The following is a 16,122-nucleotide window of genomic DNA, read 5'->3' as shown; positions in this document are numbered from 1 at the left end:
TAAAAAATAAAAAAAGAATAAAAGTAAAGTCTCCATGACTAACCATACTGGACTTGAATCTTCTCTCAGGTAGTCTCCTCTCAATAGTAAAACACTAGTTTTCATACCACTGTAACTCCATTGATTACACTGGGACTATTCATATGCTTAAAATTAATCATGTACATAAGTGCTTTGATGGGTTGGTGCCTAAATCACATCAGAAACTGAATTAGAAAACTATTGTGTCTACATCGATTTCCCCAAACCTTTCACCAGGCCCCACAGACTTGTGTCTCCATAAAATCCCCCAACTCTAAAAACATGCAACGACTCACCCTCTATAGCATTCCTGTTGTATTTCTGACTCAGTCCAGAATCACCAAATGGTCTGAGGTCAAAGTTTTGTTTCTAATAAGAACACAAAAGCTATGAGTTTGGTTCCAATGCCTTAACCTTTCAACCAGACTTCCATAGCTGGGAGGGCCAGGAGCAGGGGAAAGTGGAGAAGAAGCAGCAGGGAGAAGGGGGTAGATTCCTGCTGTGTCTATCTCTGTTGTACTTCTTACCAACATTCGTCCAGATTTCATAATCACTCAACTCTGGTTGGCTAGTAGGTAAATCTTTCATATTTAATCTGAAAATTCACGCTACTTCATTAATTATGGTTGCAGGGTTTTAGAAATGTTAAATGTTAATGATACCATAACCCTTTTAAGATTTACCTAACATCTGTTAACTCACAGAAGAAAGCACAGAAGAAAGATGAATACTTTGTAGATAACCCTGAAATGGAGTGAATGAGGTTTAGAATCCCAGGATACTCCTATGCTTGAGTAAACAGGAATGCCATCTCTCCTCCTCCCCCGCAAGATTTTGCTGGGTGTATGTGACAGATAATGTGGCCCACAAAAGTAATCTTTCCATACTGGGAGATTGTAGTCCAGAAATAAATGGTCCACCTGTTCTCCCTCTCCCTTTTTCTTGGATAAGAGTCTTCAACCTGAAGAGTTATATTTTTCTGAGGGACTGGTAAAAAAAAAAGCCACCTTCACAATTGCTCTCATTTTTCATTCCTGTTTTTCTGTGCTTTCATGATTCCAATGTAATCTAATGGAGCTGGTATGCCCTTTTCAGCATCCATACTCAGCATTCTTCTGAGATGTCTGCTCTTTTGGAAGGGCTTGAAAAATGTAGTCTGCTCACTATGACAGGAAAAGGAAAGAATACAGATTAAAGCAAAACCTATAGGGATGGAGAGATAATTGGGATCAAATGGTTGGCTGAGATTTCTGACGCCCATCTATCTCTATCATTTTATCTACTGTGTACAATAGAGCAAAAATAATAAGAATATGACTCCATCACAAGCTCTTTAATGACCTTAAAATAATAATAATAAAAAAAGTGAAAACATGGATGAATTGCTAAGGAGCAGTTCAGAGGAACAGCACAAAGATGTAGAGACAAATCAGAAAAGCTAAGGCACAAAATGAATTACACTTAGCAAGGAAGCAAGAAGAGAGAAGAGATACCAGCATAATGTAAGCACCTCCTCTCTGTAACCCTCAAGTGATCTATACACCATATTTCAACATGTAATCTAAGGAAAAAATAAACTAAAAATAATTAACAGTTTAATCAAGATGGTACCACATTACTGCCAGAGCTCTGTTACTGGAGGGTTACATGACTCTGTTAACTCAATTGCAGACGAGCCTCAACAATGGGTAACTGAGACTGCATATTTAGGGGGAAAACATTTTTTAAATATAATAAAACATATGGATTGGCTATTTTAGTTTGAGCCAATTCCCTTGTATTTACAAAGAAGGCAATAGCGCCTTCAGTCAGTATTATACCAGCCTATTTTGAGTCTTATATCCCACCGTCAATTACTTTTTCAAATCATGAGGCAATAGCATAGTCCGATAAAATTCAACCACAGTCAATACTCTTCACTGTTTTGTTTTCTTCTTCTTCTTCTTCATTCTGTCTCCAACAGGAACATAGAACCTTTCAAGATTCTGCTCTATTAGTTTCGAAAGCTAGGCAATGTGATTTGAAAAAAACCCAAAACATCGGTAACAGCACATAAAAATCACATAAAATGTTTGAGATGTAAAACAAATACTAATTATTTGCCTTTGAATAACAGTAGTGTAAAATATTGTCCTAGGGACCTTTGGGTTTTATATCACAAAATGAGATAGCTTTTTATAGTATATTCCTTGATTTTGTGAAATTTTACTGCTATTCCCACTAAAGCAAGACAATGTGGCCAAGATTTTCAAAAGTAAATAGTAATTTTGGGTGCTCAATTTGAGATACTTTAAAGGTGTCCTGGTTTCAGAAGGTAAATGGACAGGCCTTTCTGAAAATCAGGCCCCTTCAGGTGTCTCAAGTTCAGTAACCAAATTATGTTAAAAAGAGTATCAGCCTATTTTTAAAAAATCAGCTGATTATGGCAATTTCTTAACTTTGATTACTAAATGGAGTTCAAACACGTCACACAGATTGCAGGCAAGCTCTTTGATTATCTTTTTTCTACTTCAAAGGAGAACAGCGGTCAACAGTAAACACTGAGTCTTAAAATAACAGTAGTAGTCTAGAATACGGGAGGGTAGGGGTGTCATTAGGATTTACTGCATCGAGTGCCCTGCCATGCACACATCAGATTCATCCAATTAAGTTACAACATTCTGATCACTCAAACAACAAAATGGAGTCAAAGGGTCAAGAATATTAAAAAAGTGATACATGAAAAGGCACTGATTTGCAATACCTTTGTTGTGACCACATATTTAGGTGTGCTTGGCACAAGGCCCAGGCGTCTCTCTGCAGTATGAGCACTTGTCATCCTTCTCAAACTCAGCCAACAGGCAGACTTTAAAGCTTCTGATCTCTTTAATCTTTATTGCATCAGACAGCAGTTGAAGATGGTAACTATTTATGAATCTCTAATTCCAGTAATCAGTCTAGCTGATCAATAATGGTGAGCAAAGAGAAACAACTGGCAGAGAGAAAGTGCAGTGATTACTACCGCTATTCTTTGAAAAATAAGGGCCTTTTGAGCCTCACAGAGCTGCCATAAAATGTGTCTTAAAATTGATGAGTGGGAAGGGGAAACCTGTGGGATCTTAGTCTCAGTTTTTTGGCGGGTTAAACAGCTGCACACTACAGAACATGATACTTTAAAGCACCCTATTGAATGATAATAGCAGTTCACCATGACATTAACTGCATGGTGCTGTGGATGAAAATGATGCAGAACTCCACAAACCCACTAGGATTACACCCTTTGCTCTGGTTACATAGAGAGGAAAACAATCTGTAATTCACAAAAGAGAACTCAATATGAAGCAATATTGTTAATCACTTTACTGGTCAAAGCACACCCCTTCCATTCACAGTCCAAAATGCCTCTAGGTAAAGTGGAAATTGGATTGGCACTTGTATAGAAATAAAGTTAGCAATAGTGGTCTGCCTTGGACATTTTCATCAGGAATAAAATTGTAAGGAAAATTATTGTTGGTAGTTTTCTTCCCCCTTCAAATATAATGCTTGGTAAAAGTCTTGTAGTCAAAATCACATTATTTTCCTTACATTCATTTTGGTCTATATTTATATGCAATTTTTTGTTCCATTTGTTTGTTCCAACTCATTTATTCCCAGACTAGGCTTTAAAATGGCACATGAATAGAGAAGGCCAATAGTTGTTCTGATTTGATGAATTTATCCCCTTTTGGTCCCTTTCCACAAATTGTCCACAAATAGATCATGATTTTTACTGATTTGTTTGATATTCAAAACTATTCTGTGATAGTTTACTAGACATAATTTCAGCTTGCTGAATGTTTGCAAACTGTGTAGAGTGGGCATTCATTCGATTACTCAATATTCAGAAATGCCAGCCACACTCCTCAACTGGTGGGGGAACTTGATGCTCCTGGCAGAGAAGGACAGCCCCAGCAGGGAGGGAGGGAGTCACTCACCGAGGGACACCAGGTAATTCCTCCTCACCATCCTTGGAGTCTCTGGCACCCATTGGGCAGTTAGGCGGGGTGGAGGGGGAAAGAGTGCTATTTGGCCAGCATTCCCAAGCTCAGAAGATTTAACTTGGAGCAGGTGCCTGCACTTCAGCTCTGTTCCAGCAGAGAAAGGATTACTTACCATTCCAGCAGCAGCAGCTGCTGCCAATAGTATGCAGAGGAAGACAGGTAAGAATTATCCCTTCCCCCCAGCATGGAAGTTCTGACCACTATTGGAGCAGGAGCCCCCTTAGGGAGGGATTCCATGCTGGTTTCCCTGCTCAAGGACAGGGAGGCTCAGAACTGCATGGGGAAGCTGATGGGCAGCTGGGTTCCAAGGTGGTACAGCCCAGGTTGAGCCTGCAACTGTGGCAACGCACACACATCCCTGCTTGAGGGGGTTTGAGGGAAACAGTAGGTCATACGATGTCACTAAGGCAGCTGCAAAGGGCCCTGTGTCCTTGGGCAGCCCTGCCAGGGCCAGGTCTGTGGCAACTGCTCCCCCACAACCTGCTCATGGCAGGGAAGACCATGGGTGTGCTGTGGCTGCTGCAGGAGCACAATGCTCCTTGTGTCTGGTTATGCCCCCTCCCTTCCTACTATGGGTGGTGGAAGGGGAAGGGCTCATGGGGCTTCAGCCAAAGGTATGGCCAGCACGTCTGCCCAATCCAGCAGCCACTCTGAAGGAGTCAGGCAGAATGCTTGGTCCCTTTCTCCACCCCCACCCCTCCGAGTGAGGTGGTGGGGTTGGGGTGTAGGTAGTAGGGGTGTCCTTGGACATGCATTGGAGCAACCCAGCCTGGGCTTACTGGAGGCTGTGGAGGAGGGTGAGGGTTCATTCTTCAGCAAAGTTGCCTGAATTGTTGGCCTTGGATTGCCATCCTGGGGGAAGGATCTGCTCCGTCTTCACAGGAGTGAAGATAACTGACGCAGATAATGGCTTGAAGATAACTGATGCATATAATGAGTCAGGGAATGAGAACAGGTGGGCAGGACTTTGGTGGTGGTGGGTCAGAGGAGTGCATTCCTCTCGGATGGGATCCTGAATCCTTTATACAGGAGGTCCATGGGTCCATGGGAAAGTGAGGGTCCAAGCCTCAGGAAGGTGGACGAGGAGTAGGTGAACATCCTGGGGCCTCCACTTTGCCCCCATAACCCACCAAGAGTCCATCAGGGATACAGCAGTAGGGCTTACCAGCAGCCGGCACATAGCAAAAGAAGGGATTGCAGTCCTTGGCACTCAGGTGCAAGGGTATCTGCCTACGTCACTCTTCCCTCTGACACCCCTTCTCATGGGATGGGAGGGGTAAACCTATTGAAACCATTGGCATTGTGGCCCATAGGCTGGGCAGCTTTCCTGAGAAGGATGGGCCCCTCTCAGATGAGGGTGTAATGATGTCACAGGTTTGGAGCGGGACTGATATTCCACAAAGGTATACAGAGCAGTCCGGGAGGGCCCCCCCACAATTGGTCAGCAGCATTCTTAACGAGACATAAGTGGAAGAGAGGGCAGGTAAAGGCCCTTGATCTTATCAGGGATCCAGTCGGCCCCTTGGGACTCATCTCTCTAAAGAGGTTAAGGTAAAGATTTGGAAGGGACAGTTTGTGGGTTTATTTACCTTGCAGTTTATGGAAGAGCAGACCGAGGAATGGGAAAAAGGACAGAAAAGACTAGGACAAATCCCACAGATCTAAGGCGCCTCAAACTCTTGAGAACTGGACCACGGACTTTCACATTCATGTAGGTATAATTTGTGTGAGGAACCCCGAGAGATGTATTTCCTTGTTCAAGTCTGAGGACTTAATAGAGAGAGCATACACAACATATGGTGGGGAATTTAAACAGTGGACAGCAAAGGAACCTGAATTACCCTGGGGTAAAATAGACCAGGAATTTTGTCTAGAGTGTCAAATATCAGAGGGATAGCCATGTTAGTCTGGATCTGTAAAAAGCAACAAAGAGTCCTGTGTCACCTTATAGACTAACAGACGTATTGGAGCATAAGCTTATGTGGGTGAATACCCACTTCGTCAAATGCTCCAATACATCTGCTAGTCTATAAGGTGCCACAGGACTCTTTGTCTAGAGTGTATGACTCCTTATCACCCCATCCAGCTGACATTCACAGAGGGTTGCTAGTGCCAAAACCTCGGTTTCAAACTGCAGATTTAAAAGTGAATGTATGCTTTGCATTTAACAATGGGAAATATTTTTGCTCTCAATACTAGTGCAGACACCACTGTAGGAGGCAGGATGGGGGTCAGCAAAGCACCCTCTCCTGTTATAGGGGTAAAAGGCAGTTCCAAGAGAGTGGGAGGAAAGGGTGTCCACAAGGATCCAGTGTTTTGGGAGGTGCTACAGGGGAGGCAGTAACCATGGAAAAAGGTTTCTTCTCCAATTAAGGTACAGGTGTTAGGGAATTGGTTATGGGCTACCCCAAGAAAAAAGAAACAGCTTATTTATGTAATGGATTTTCAGCTATTTTTCAAATCCAATATATAAGGGAGTGAGATGCCATCCTAAGCAGAGAATTTGAAGTCTGTTAAAGGCTTTGAGCATATAATGACTGTGAAGTTCGCCATTTAAGTGACAGCAGGGACAATACCTTGTGTGGGTTTCAGTTTGAAAGCCATTATTTTGATAAAGCCATGCCCATTGGGTGCTCTGTGTCATGTACCACTTTCAAAAGATTCAGCTCCATGTTGGAGTGGGCAACTGTGCGGGAGTATAGCATGTGTTATAGGGTGCACTAGCTTGAACTTATTTGCAGGTAGGGTAGATTAGGGAAAGGCAACTATGAGTACTTGCTCAAGGCATTCTAGAACTTGCTGCGTGCCCAAAGGTCCCCCTCGCCATGGAGAAAATAGAAGGCCCTGCTCAACCTTTAAACATACCTGGGCTTAGAACTGGACACAGTTCAGGGTGTTTCTAAGGTTACCTGTAGAGAAGGGCTCTGACGTGGACTCTCAAAGGGGCAAAGGGGTAAAGAAAATTGCATTGCAGGAACAAGTAGTCAGGGGGCACCTAAAGTTTGTGTGGGTGGTGGCTCCTAGTCAGGCATTCTGCACGCATCTGGCATCAGGTTCTTCTGGATTGTACAACCCCCACCACTGTCAGAATGACAGGGGAAATGAAAGGAGATTTTAAAGTGTGAGTAAGATTTCTGGAGGAGTTTAATGGGATTTCAATATGACATTTGGACTGGTTGCTCAAGACTGAACTGCAGATACAATCTGACATCTTGGGAGGCATAGGTTTACTGTCAAGGAAGGTGGTGTGCACATTACAAGAGACATTACCTTGCTCAAGTTTTTCCTATACTGCTGGCAGTCACTATTTGGGGAGAAAGCTTTTAAAATAGAAAGTGCGTTTCTGGTGCAAAAAACAATCAGTGGTCCATATTGTAAATATACAGTTGGCTAAGACTGCTCAAGTAATGAAGCTGGTGAGGGCCTTCATTTTACACCTGAGCCTGAATGTCTACACAGCCATTAAACAGCCCCTTAGCCCAAGCCTCGTGAGCCCTCGTCAGCTGACATGGGCAAGCTGTGGGTTTATAACTGCAATGTGGACATACCTGCAGGGCCTATTAGCCAGCCTTACAGAATTCATGGCATTTAGGGCTCAAGCAGGGCTTCATCATGGGTGACCCATACCTACACACCAGATGGTGCAATATGGGGTGTCTCTGACCCATTGCAGGTTGGCTCTCTCCCCTGTATCTGGTGAGATAGCAGGCCTGTCCTACTCAGGTAGGCTGGTGGGTTTCCCAGACCCAGGCAGGCATTTTTTACTACAGAAGCTCTTAGAAGGGTGGTACAGGAGGGGTTGGCACTAGAGGGACAACATTACCTATAACAGTGAAAACCCAGTCTTATTAAAGGCTTTAGGATGGGTCTGCAGCTACGAGAGGGAGGCCATGTTTTTTTTAGGATGGCATTCATTTTTGCCCTCTTTGGCACTTTTAGAGTGAGGGAACTAGTGCTTTTGGCAACTGTGGGAAGGTTCCAGCGAGCATTGAATTTAGCAGATGTACGACAATCGAGAGGAACAGTGTCCCGGCAGTTAAGGTCCTCAAAAAGACCAGAAGGGAATATGTGGTGTTGAAAGAATGTTCGGACGAACATTTCTGCCCTGTAAAGGCAGTGAAAGCCTTACTAAAAATCCAGAGCCTGCAGCCGTCCATACATGGCGATGGCAGCTTCCTAACAAGATACCAATTTCCTGCGGTACTGAGAAAAAACCTTGCGCTACTGTGTTCTTGACCTCAGTATATTTGGCATTCATTCTTTCAGGACTGGGACAGTGACATCAACAGCTACAGGGGTTTTGGTCCAAGGAAAGTAAAGGTGATAGGGCACAGGAAATCAAGGTGTTACAGGACGTATGTCCACACCAAGGAAAAGATGGCAGGGAACAGTAAAAAGTAACTAACCCCATGAGCTTTTTTGTTTCAGAGGATATCCAGAGCATACTTAATATTCAGATTTGAAGCACTCTGTAGAAGAGGGCAGCCAGGCAGGCAGATCTCAGCTAGGCTTCAGGTCCAAAGCTGTTTGCATCCAGTGGTTCGGCAGAAGAGGCATGCAGTGGGATCAGCTCATGCCACTTCTGCTCTCATTGTTGAACAAAGCAGACCCCCTCACATGCTGGCTATTCACCTCAGGAAGAATAATCTTGAGGGCTGCCCAGGAGTCAATTTAAGGGATAGAATCCAGAGGGATGTTAGCTTGATTAGGCAATTGTGGCTAGTGGTTATGTTAGTATGGTCAGAAATGCTCACAAGATGGGTTTGGCAGGGAGCTGCAGATCAGCCTGTGTGGACAAGACAAGGAAGAAAGTGAATAGAGAGGTCACTAGGATATTCCTGGAGACAGGGAGTTCAGTGACACAGCATAGGGATATCTATTACAAAAGGCCTGGATTTTTCAGGGATTATGTGCACATATGTCAGATGGAGGGACTGACAAATGACTGTGGAATGTGAGGGCCTGGATTGGGCAGTAGTTGGGGGAGGAGAGGTGGGGATCAAGATGGCACTCCCTGTTCCCAGTGGGGTTAAAGGATAAAATGAACAGTTCCTAGAGGTAAAAACCTGGGATTTTGGTGATGGACCTTTGGCTTACAGGATATGGTCAGACTTTGTGGAGGTCCCCACCCTTCTGCATCCTCTGTCCCGCTCACAGTGAGCTGAGTCCTGGGAGGTAGACTGAGGAGAGACTACCCTGAGTTATGGGTCCTATAGTAGGAGTGCTGTAACACCTGCCTGGTATAGGAGAGTATGGGTGATGGGTGGGTAGAGCCCCTCCCATGTTAGTCTGCCAGGTACAATCCATCAAATCCCCCAAATCCCACCCCCCCCCAACACTACTTACCCAGCTCTACTCATGATTATGACTTGAAGGGTTATGAAGGGCAAACGACCAGAGCTTCACTATGACCTACCTTCAGCAGCAGATTTTTTTTCTTCATGCATGACTGTCATTACTAACATTAGAGACCTTTTAATATGATTATTTTAATATAAATATTACTTTTTTGAACTCCATGAAAAAACTATATAGCCTGTTTAAATAGCCAGTCATTTCTACATGCAAGAAATAAAGCTACTAAAACAAAACATTAAAGCATAAGTATATTTTTAAAGACAGAATATAACTTTTATCCATTTTTTAAAAATCCAGTCTGTAGTGTGTAGCATGTAAACATGGCATTTTGTTCATACAGCTTCTGACCATTTAGAAGCTGTACAGATTAGAGCATATGGAACATGATAGGAAAGATATGAGTTTTCTTTACTTCAGACAACTTTGTCAAACACCCATACTGAAGGAAATCAACAGTGATTGTTCTAAATCACATGAAGTCTGTCATAAGAAAGTAGTTAAGTGTGCAGGTAAATAACCAAAATTGCTACAAAGATCAAAGGCATGTTGCAGTGTGAAAACAATGTGACTTATTGTTCCTCTTCAGACTCACTACATACAAAACAGACTTGCTCTTTTTCTCAGTAATATTTATTGTGAGCATGAGATTAAGTGCCACTTGGAAAAGCTGAGCCCTTTTTTGGCTTCCCATACAGCATAATATAGTGACTGAATCTCCAAGCAGTTTCCACATACCACCCAGGAACCATAAGCAGCAATTCCTTAAAGAATATTACAGATTGTAATTACCAACTAGCGGTTTACACAACATCACACTCTTGCAACCTGTTTAGAGATGAAAATGTTACATGCCACAATCAAATAACTACATCCATATTTATTACCAGTGGACAAGAATAACAATGTACATTGCTTTGGTAACATAATCATAAACCCTATACTATAAATCCTTATTTTCCAATGCTCATACTGCAATTAGAGGGTGCAAATGACCACCATCCACTAACTATGGAATTTCAGCTCACCAGAGTTTGCCTTTTCAACTGTAATAAATGATGAAACAATACCTGGTCCCATCTCAAACAATGTGTTAATTAAATGAGACATGATGAGGACAAACCACAGTTCAAAACAGAACCTAATAAAATGAATAATATGAGTAGAGGAAATTGCTACAAGCCTTCTGACGAGGAGTTACCTGATCCGTAGGTAATCAAAACCAAAAAGGTTGTGAATGGGCAAACAGTAATGGAAGCATTGAATTACCCAGCTATTAAAAAATAGAGAACATAAATGGAGATGAAGTTGAGGAGCTTCTAAGTAATAATTATGAGAGTACAATTTTTATTTTATTTTAATAAAAGTGAGCAAAAAAAGAATATGGATGATGAATATCCACAAAGTATATTTTGAAGAAAGTGAAAGAATGGTGGGAAGTGGTGGATGATAAGTGGGATAAAGGGAAAGGGCTAAAAAGAAAATTGCGTATATTAACAAATTCATATATGGCCACACACTATTAGCATTAATTACAACATAAAAAACAAAGTCCAATATGGAGAAGCAGAAGATGGAAAGAGTAATCAAAAGTGGGAAATGAAACAATGCAGTTTTCTTCCCTTTGATACAATCTCTCACTTGGTAACTGTACCCTTTATGTTAGTGATCATATTGCTCATAATGATATGCCATCTCAAAAAATTCTGAGCTGAATTTCAGAGATTCTGAGGAACTGCAGTTCCCACAGAAATCAATGCTCACTACTTCTGAAAACCAGGCCAGTTATGATTAAACAGAGATTAGAGAAGCAATGGATCAGTTGATGTGTATATAAATTTAAGATTAGCATAGCAGAGTATTATACCTCAATATATAAGTTATCATTTTTCTGTTTGTTTCCTTGTGAAATTCACTATAATGCCATTTTGGGAAGATACTACAGATTTTCTAAAGAGGAAGGATCAGACTCAGAAATAGCTCAGCACTTCGGCCCAAAGACTGCCCTTTGTGAAATAAGAAGGAACACATTCAGATATGCCATAAGAAATCTCTATAAAAATATATGCAAAAACAAATTCAACTACCATTTTTATGGAGATCTATGTGTCTACTCCAGACCTGTCTCCTTCCATCCAAACCAAAAGCTCAGCCTGTCTCTCTGACATCTCCTCATGGATGTCTAACCACTAGCTCAAGATCAACATGCTAAATCAGAGCTCTTAATTTTCCCTTCCCCCAAGCTCCTCCTGCTTCCTCCCTTCTTGATTACTGTGGACAACAGCACCATCCTGCCTGTCACTAGGGCCATCACCTGGGTATTATCTTTGACTTAGACCTCTCTCTCTAGGTCCTCATATCCAGGCTATATCTAAATCTTGCCAATTCTTTATGCATAACATCTCTAAAATACAGCCTTTCCTATCCATCCACACAGCAAAAACTCATTCAGGCTCTCATCTTGATTATTGCAATATCCTTCTCTCTGGGCTTCAAAAATGTCATCTTGCCCCACTCATTCAGAATGCAGTATTTTCCTAGCCCCTTGCTTTGACCATCTTCTGTTGGCTCACCCTCCTCTATTGCATCAAAAATTAGCTACTTGTCTTCACTTTCAAGGCCCTTCATGGCCTATCCACACCGTACCTATCATCTCTCATTCACCGTAAGATGTCAACCATCACCTCTGAACAGCCCATGATAACAATGTCAATCACCCACTTGTTACATTTCCAAACAAGCACTTTTGTGCTTTGTCTTCTTCTGCTCCCCATGTTCGGAGGAGCACCCTGTAATCATCTGCAAATTCTCATTCAAAAAAAATTCTTCTTAATACTCTCCTTTGCCTACAAAAATTTTCACAACGGGTCACTGGCATGCTGCTACTGCCTAAGACACTGACCAATACTGTTCCATTGTTTCCTTGTACTCCCCTGTCTATCTGTACCTATCTGTTGTCTTTTGTCTTATTCTTGGGGCTTGTCTACATAGTGATTTAGTGTGTGTCAAGCCAGGGTGTGAATCTGCAGTGTATTAGCCTGTCATGCATTAAGGTGCTGTGTAGACAAGCCCTTACATTATAAGCTCTCTGGGGAAGCTCTCTATTCTGTGTTTGTACAGCACCTCACACAACGGGATCCTGGTAGATGACTAGGACTTCTAAGTGCTTCAGTAATACAAAAAATAAATAGTGATAACAATTTGCTGAGAAATCAACACAGCAGAGTGCCATGAGAAAGAACCAAGATAAGTTCCCGATGTGTCAGTCCTGGAGTGGAGAGTGAATACAAATGGCTTGGTGTCTCTTTTGACTCAATCCTTTCCATAGAAAATCCTGTGCCAGACATAGTACCAAAGTTGTTTGTGCATACCAGACCTTATTTATCCAAAGAGTCTATGCTCTGATTTATTTGGCGAGGTGACAACCTTACTGAAGTAACTTATGCTTCAGAAACATAAGAATCATTAATTGTCATTTTCTCCTAGCAAAGCTTCTTCAGCACTTTTAGATAGCTCAGAATGCAGCAGCACTTTTGCTCATTAATTTAAATAATTGTAGGCATGTAACACTCTCCCTGCATTCTTTATAATTATCTGCTGATACAATGACAGATTAGCTCTTAGCTCCATTTCCAACAGTACTACGTTAACATGGACTAGGGAACTTTCAGTGCACACCACCAGGATCTACATGATCAGTTAGAGGACAACAAGCTAGTGTGCATTAAAATTTACACCCCAGATGGTGCAGACTAAGGCACCATGTAGACAAGCCCTAAGTATAAGACAAAAGACAACAGATGAATAAGGACAGATGGAGATTACAAGAAAACAATAAGACAATATTGGTCAGCCTGATACGCTGTGTCTCAGCACACCAGCAGCCTAACTGTTGTCTTCTTTTTTCTTTTTGTAGGCACCACATCAAAGGATCATTTTAAGGATGATGAGTTAATTTGCAGGTGTTTAAAGGGGTAATCAGCCCCAGGTGAAGTTAATATGGCATATGCAATAGGGTCATTGACTGATTTGTAAAATCAAGAATTCTTGTTCAGAAAATAACTGGAATAATTATCAACAGCATTTGTGAGAAGCATTTCAGGATGGAGTGAGGTAATTGATCACAATGATCAGTAATAAGACCTGTTTTGTTCACTGTATTACATTAGTGACCCGGAAGAAGGATTGTGCGGAAAAGTCAAGAGGTTTGCTGTTCAAACAAAACTAAAGTAAGGACAGTCAATACAAAGAAAGAGTTAATATTTTGTATGATTAAGCTAGACTAGGAGCGAGGCAAAATAAGTGTATTATGTAACTCACCATAGAGACAAATGAAATTAATAGAGCTAACAATAAATAAATAAAGCCCATATGCTAAAAGTATGAGAAATATCCACCAATATATCTGGATTTTTTTCCATTTTATTATATACCCTATGTATCGCTAATATACATTATACGCTCATACACACATACACATATATTGTACAGTGTATTCTTTATATCTCAGTGTCAGTCAAGTTTATCTAGTGCTGTTGTATCTGTGTTGGTGCCAGGATATTAGAGAGACAAGGTGGCTGAGGTAATATCTTTTATTAACCAACTTCTGTTGATGAAAGAGACAACCTCATCTACCTTGTCTGTCTCATTTTATCTAGTGTCACATACAAGAAAAAGGGCATAAGCTTAAAATCCTTCCTGCGCACCATGTAGATTTTCTCAAGAGTCAAAAATATGGACTGAAAGTTATTAGAGAGCCAATGTGAATGTGTGCAGGATTCAGACATTGAATACATAGCTATTCCCGTAGATGTTAAATTGAGAAAAAACTGACAAAGAACTTTAACAAATAGCTGTTTACTCTTTGGTACTCAAAGATATACAGTACAAATACCCATTAACACATGTACCTACTTACCCACAAGGTCTGTATGTAAATACAATATAACTTTCTTCATCGCTTCGTTCAATGAATGTAACACATGTGTACTTTTCCCAGTGCCGCATAGCCTGTTTGAACATTGCTCGCTGGCTGCCTGGAAGAATTGTGTAACATGAAATAAACAAGGTTTTCAAAATTGCATCCTTCTTCTCGGCATTACATTTTAATCTTAGTATGACACACTGCTGCAAAAACCTAGAGATTCAGTTACTTTAAAATGTGAGAAAATGCCTACCTCAGGTTTTGAAAGGTAAGTAAAGAAGGAATTGGTATTCAAATAATTTGTTCTGTAAATATATCTGCAATTTCAAAGTCTATGCACAAAGGGCCACATTTTTAAAAATCAGAAGCAAAGTTATATGTCCAAAACCAGACAAGTGTGTAGTTCACTAGACAGGGAAACAAAATGTGCACCTGAGAGATTTGTACCTTAAAATGTGGGTGTATGAGCCCATTTTTTAATCTTTATACAGTTGGAATTTAGACTGTTTTTTAACAATTTGTCCACAGCCTGTGATCATTTGGAATCTTGAACTATGTTCTCTTTTTTTCCTTTGCGTGCATGTGTTTGCAAGAGAGAGAGTGAGTTAGTATGAGAAAGAAAATTTAGTGATGATGAAAAATACCAGACTAATATGCTTGGAGAGGGACAGTTGATGAGTGGGATTTTCAAAAGCTTTCAGCATTAGCTTATCTCCACTCCCATTGAAATCAATTGAAGTTTTACCATTGATTTCATTAGAAACACAGTTCAGCCAGCTTCTGAAAATCCCACCCTTTGTCTCTAGGACCAGACCACAGAACAGAAACCACCTAGACAGCAGCTGTGTTAGTTTCCTTGTACTCTGCCAATGTGTCCAAATCCTGACCTGAAGGAATCACCTCAAGGGCTAGAGGAGACAATTCATTCTCTATACCATTACTTAGCTCTTTCAAACTGACAACAAGCTTGCAAATTACTGTTGGTTGTGGTAGTAGTTTTTGTGATACAGAGACTTATCCAATGGGAAGATTTTTGAGACTAACACAAAAACTGAAGACCCATCATATGGTATAATAGTTGGCCACTACCAAACTTGGTTGGATTCAAGTCAGTGACCTAAAGATGAAAGATCACTGCTTCCCCGTCTCTCCCTCATCCCACCTATCAACCCCCCCGCCTTTTTTTTTTCTTAAACACACACAAGCGTTTTGGAATTTACCTTTCAGTATAAGAAACTTGTAATGTGTGTAACATTTCGCATTACTTACTACACTTACTTGTTCAGCGCTCTTTAATAAAATGTCATTCCTAAAACAAAGGTCATGTTCAGTGTAATGTGGTGTAAATATCCAAACTTCAAGTCTGACCTTCAGCTATGAGCTTTGGGGAAATTTCTTTGAATATTTTTTAAATCTTTCTTGACTACATTTCTTTTCCCAAGCTCTTTCAGTTTTCTGTATACCCTTGGGGCACAATTAGCAAGATGTTATTGCACAGCACTGCTGGCTCTATATTTCTCTCTCTCTTTTTCAATCCTTTTTTTCCCTGCCCCCTTTTATTTTTTAAAATGTCCTTCTTCCTCCCCATTAGTATTTATCTGTTTGCAGCTTTACAGGGTGGTATTTATTTTAGGCTTTTATAATACTGTCTTTAAAAATTATTATATTATTTTAAAATTATCTCTATTAAGAAGTCACAATCTTCCCTCATATATTTTAAAGTTCCATGGTTATTCCCAATAATATTTTATGTGTGCATCTATGAAGTACATTAAAGAATTATAGAACAGATGAATTGGGCCC

At 40.9% G+C, this 16,122-nt stretch overlaps 1 protein-coding gene across 1 annotated transcript in view; it reads right to left on the bottom strand.

Annotated features, from left to right (window-relative positions):
• The window catches only part of TLL1 (tolloid like 1), a 199,835-nt gene that overhangs the window by 83,218 nt on the left and 100,495 nt on the right, over positions 1-16,122 (bottom strand). Inside the window, exon 6 of the mRNA XM_034772660.1 lies at positions 14,314-14,431. Coding sequence (XP_034628551.1) covers positions 14,314-14,431 — 118 coding nt within the window. The remainder of the gene's footprint in view (positions 1-14,313; positions 14,432-16,122) is intronic.

Source organism: Trachemys scripta, chromosome 5, assembly GCF_013100865.1.
Source record: "Trachemys scripta elegans isolate TJP31775 chromosome 5, CAS_Tse_1.0, whole genome shotgun sequence".
Classification (NCBI taxonomy): Eukaryota; Metazoa; Chordata; order Testudines; family Emydidae; genus Trachemys; species Trachemys scripta.
The sequence above is the reverse complement of the archived record's forward strand: the minus strand, read 5'-3'. Positions and strand labels throughout refer to the sequence as shown.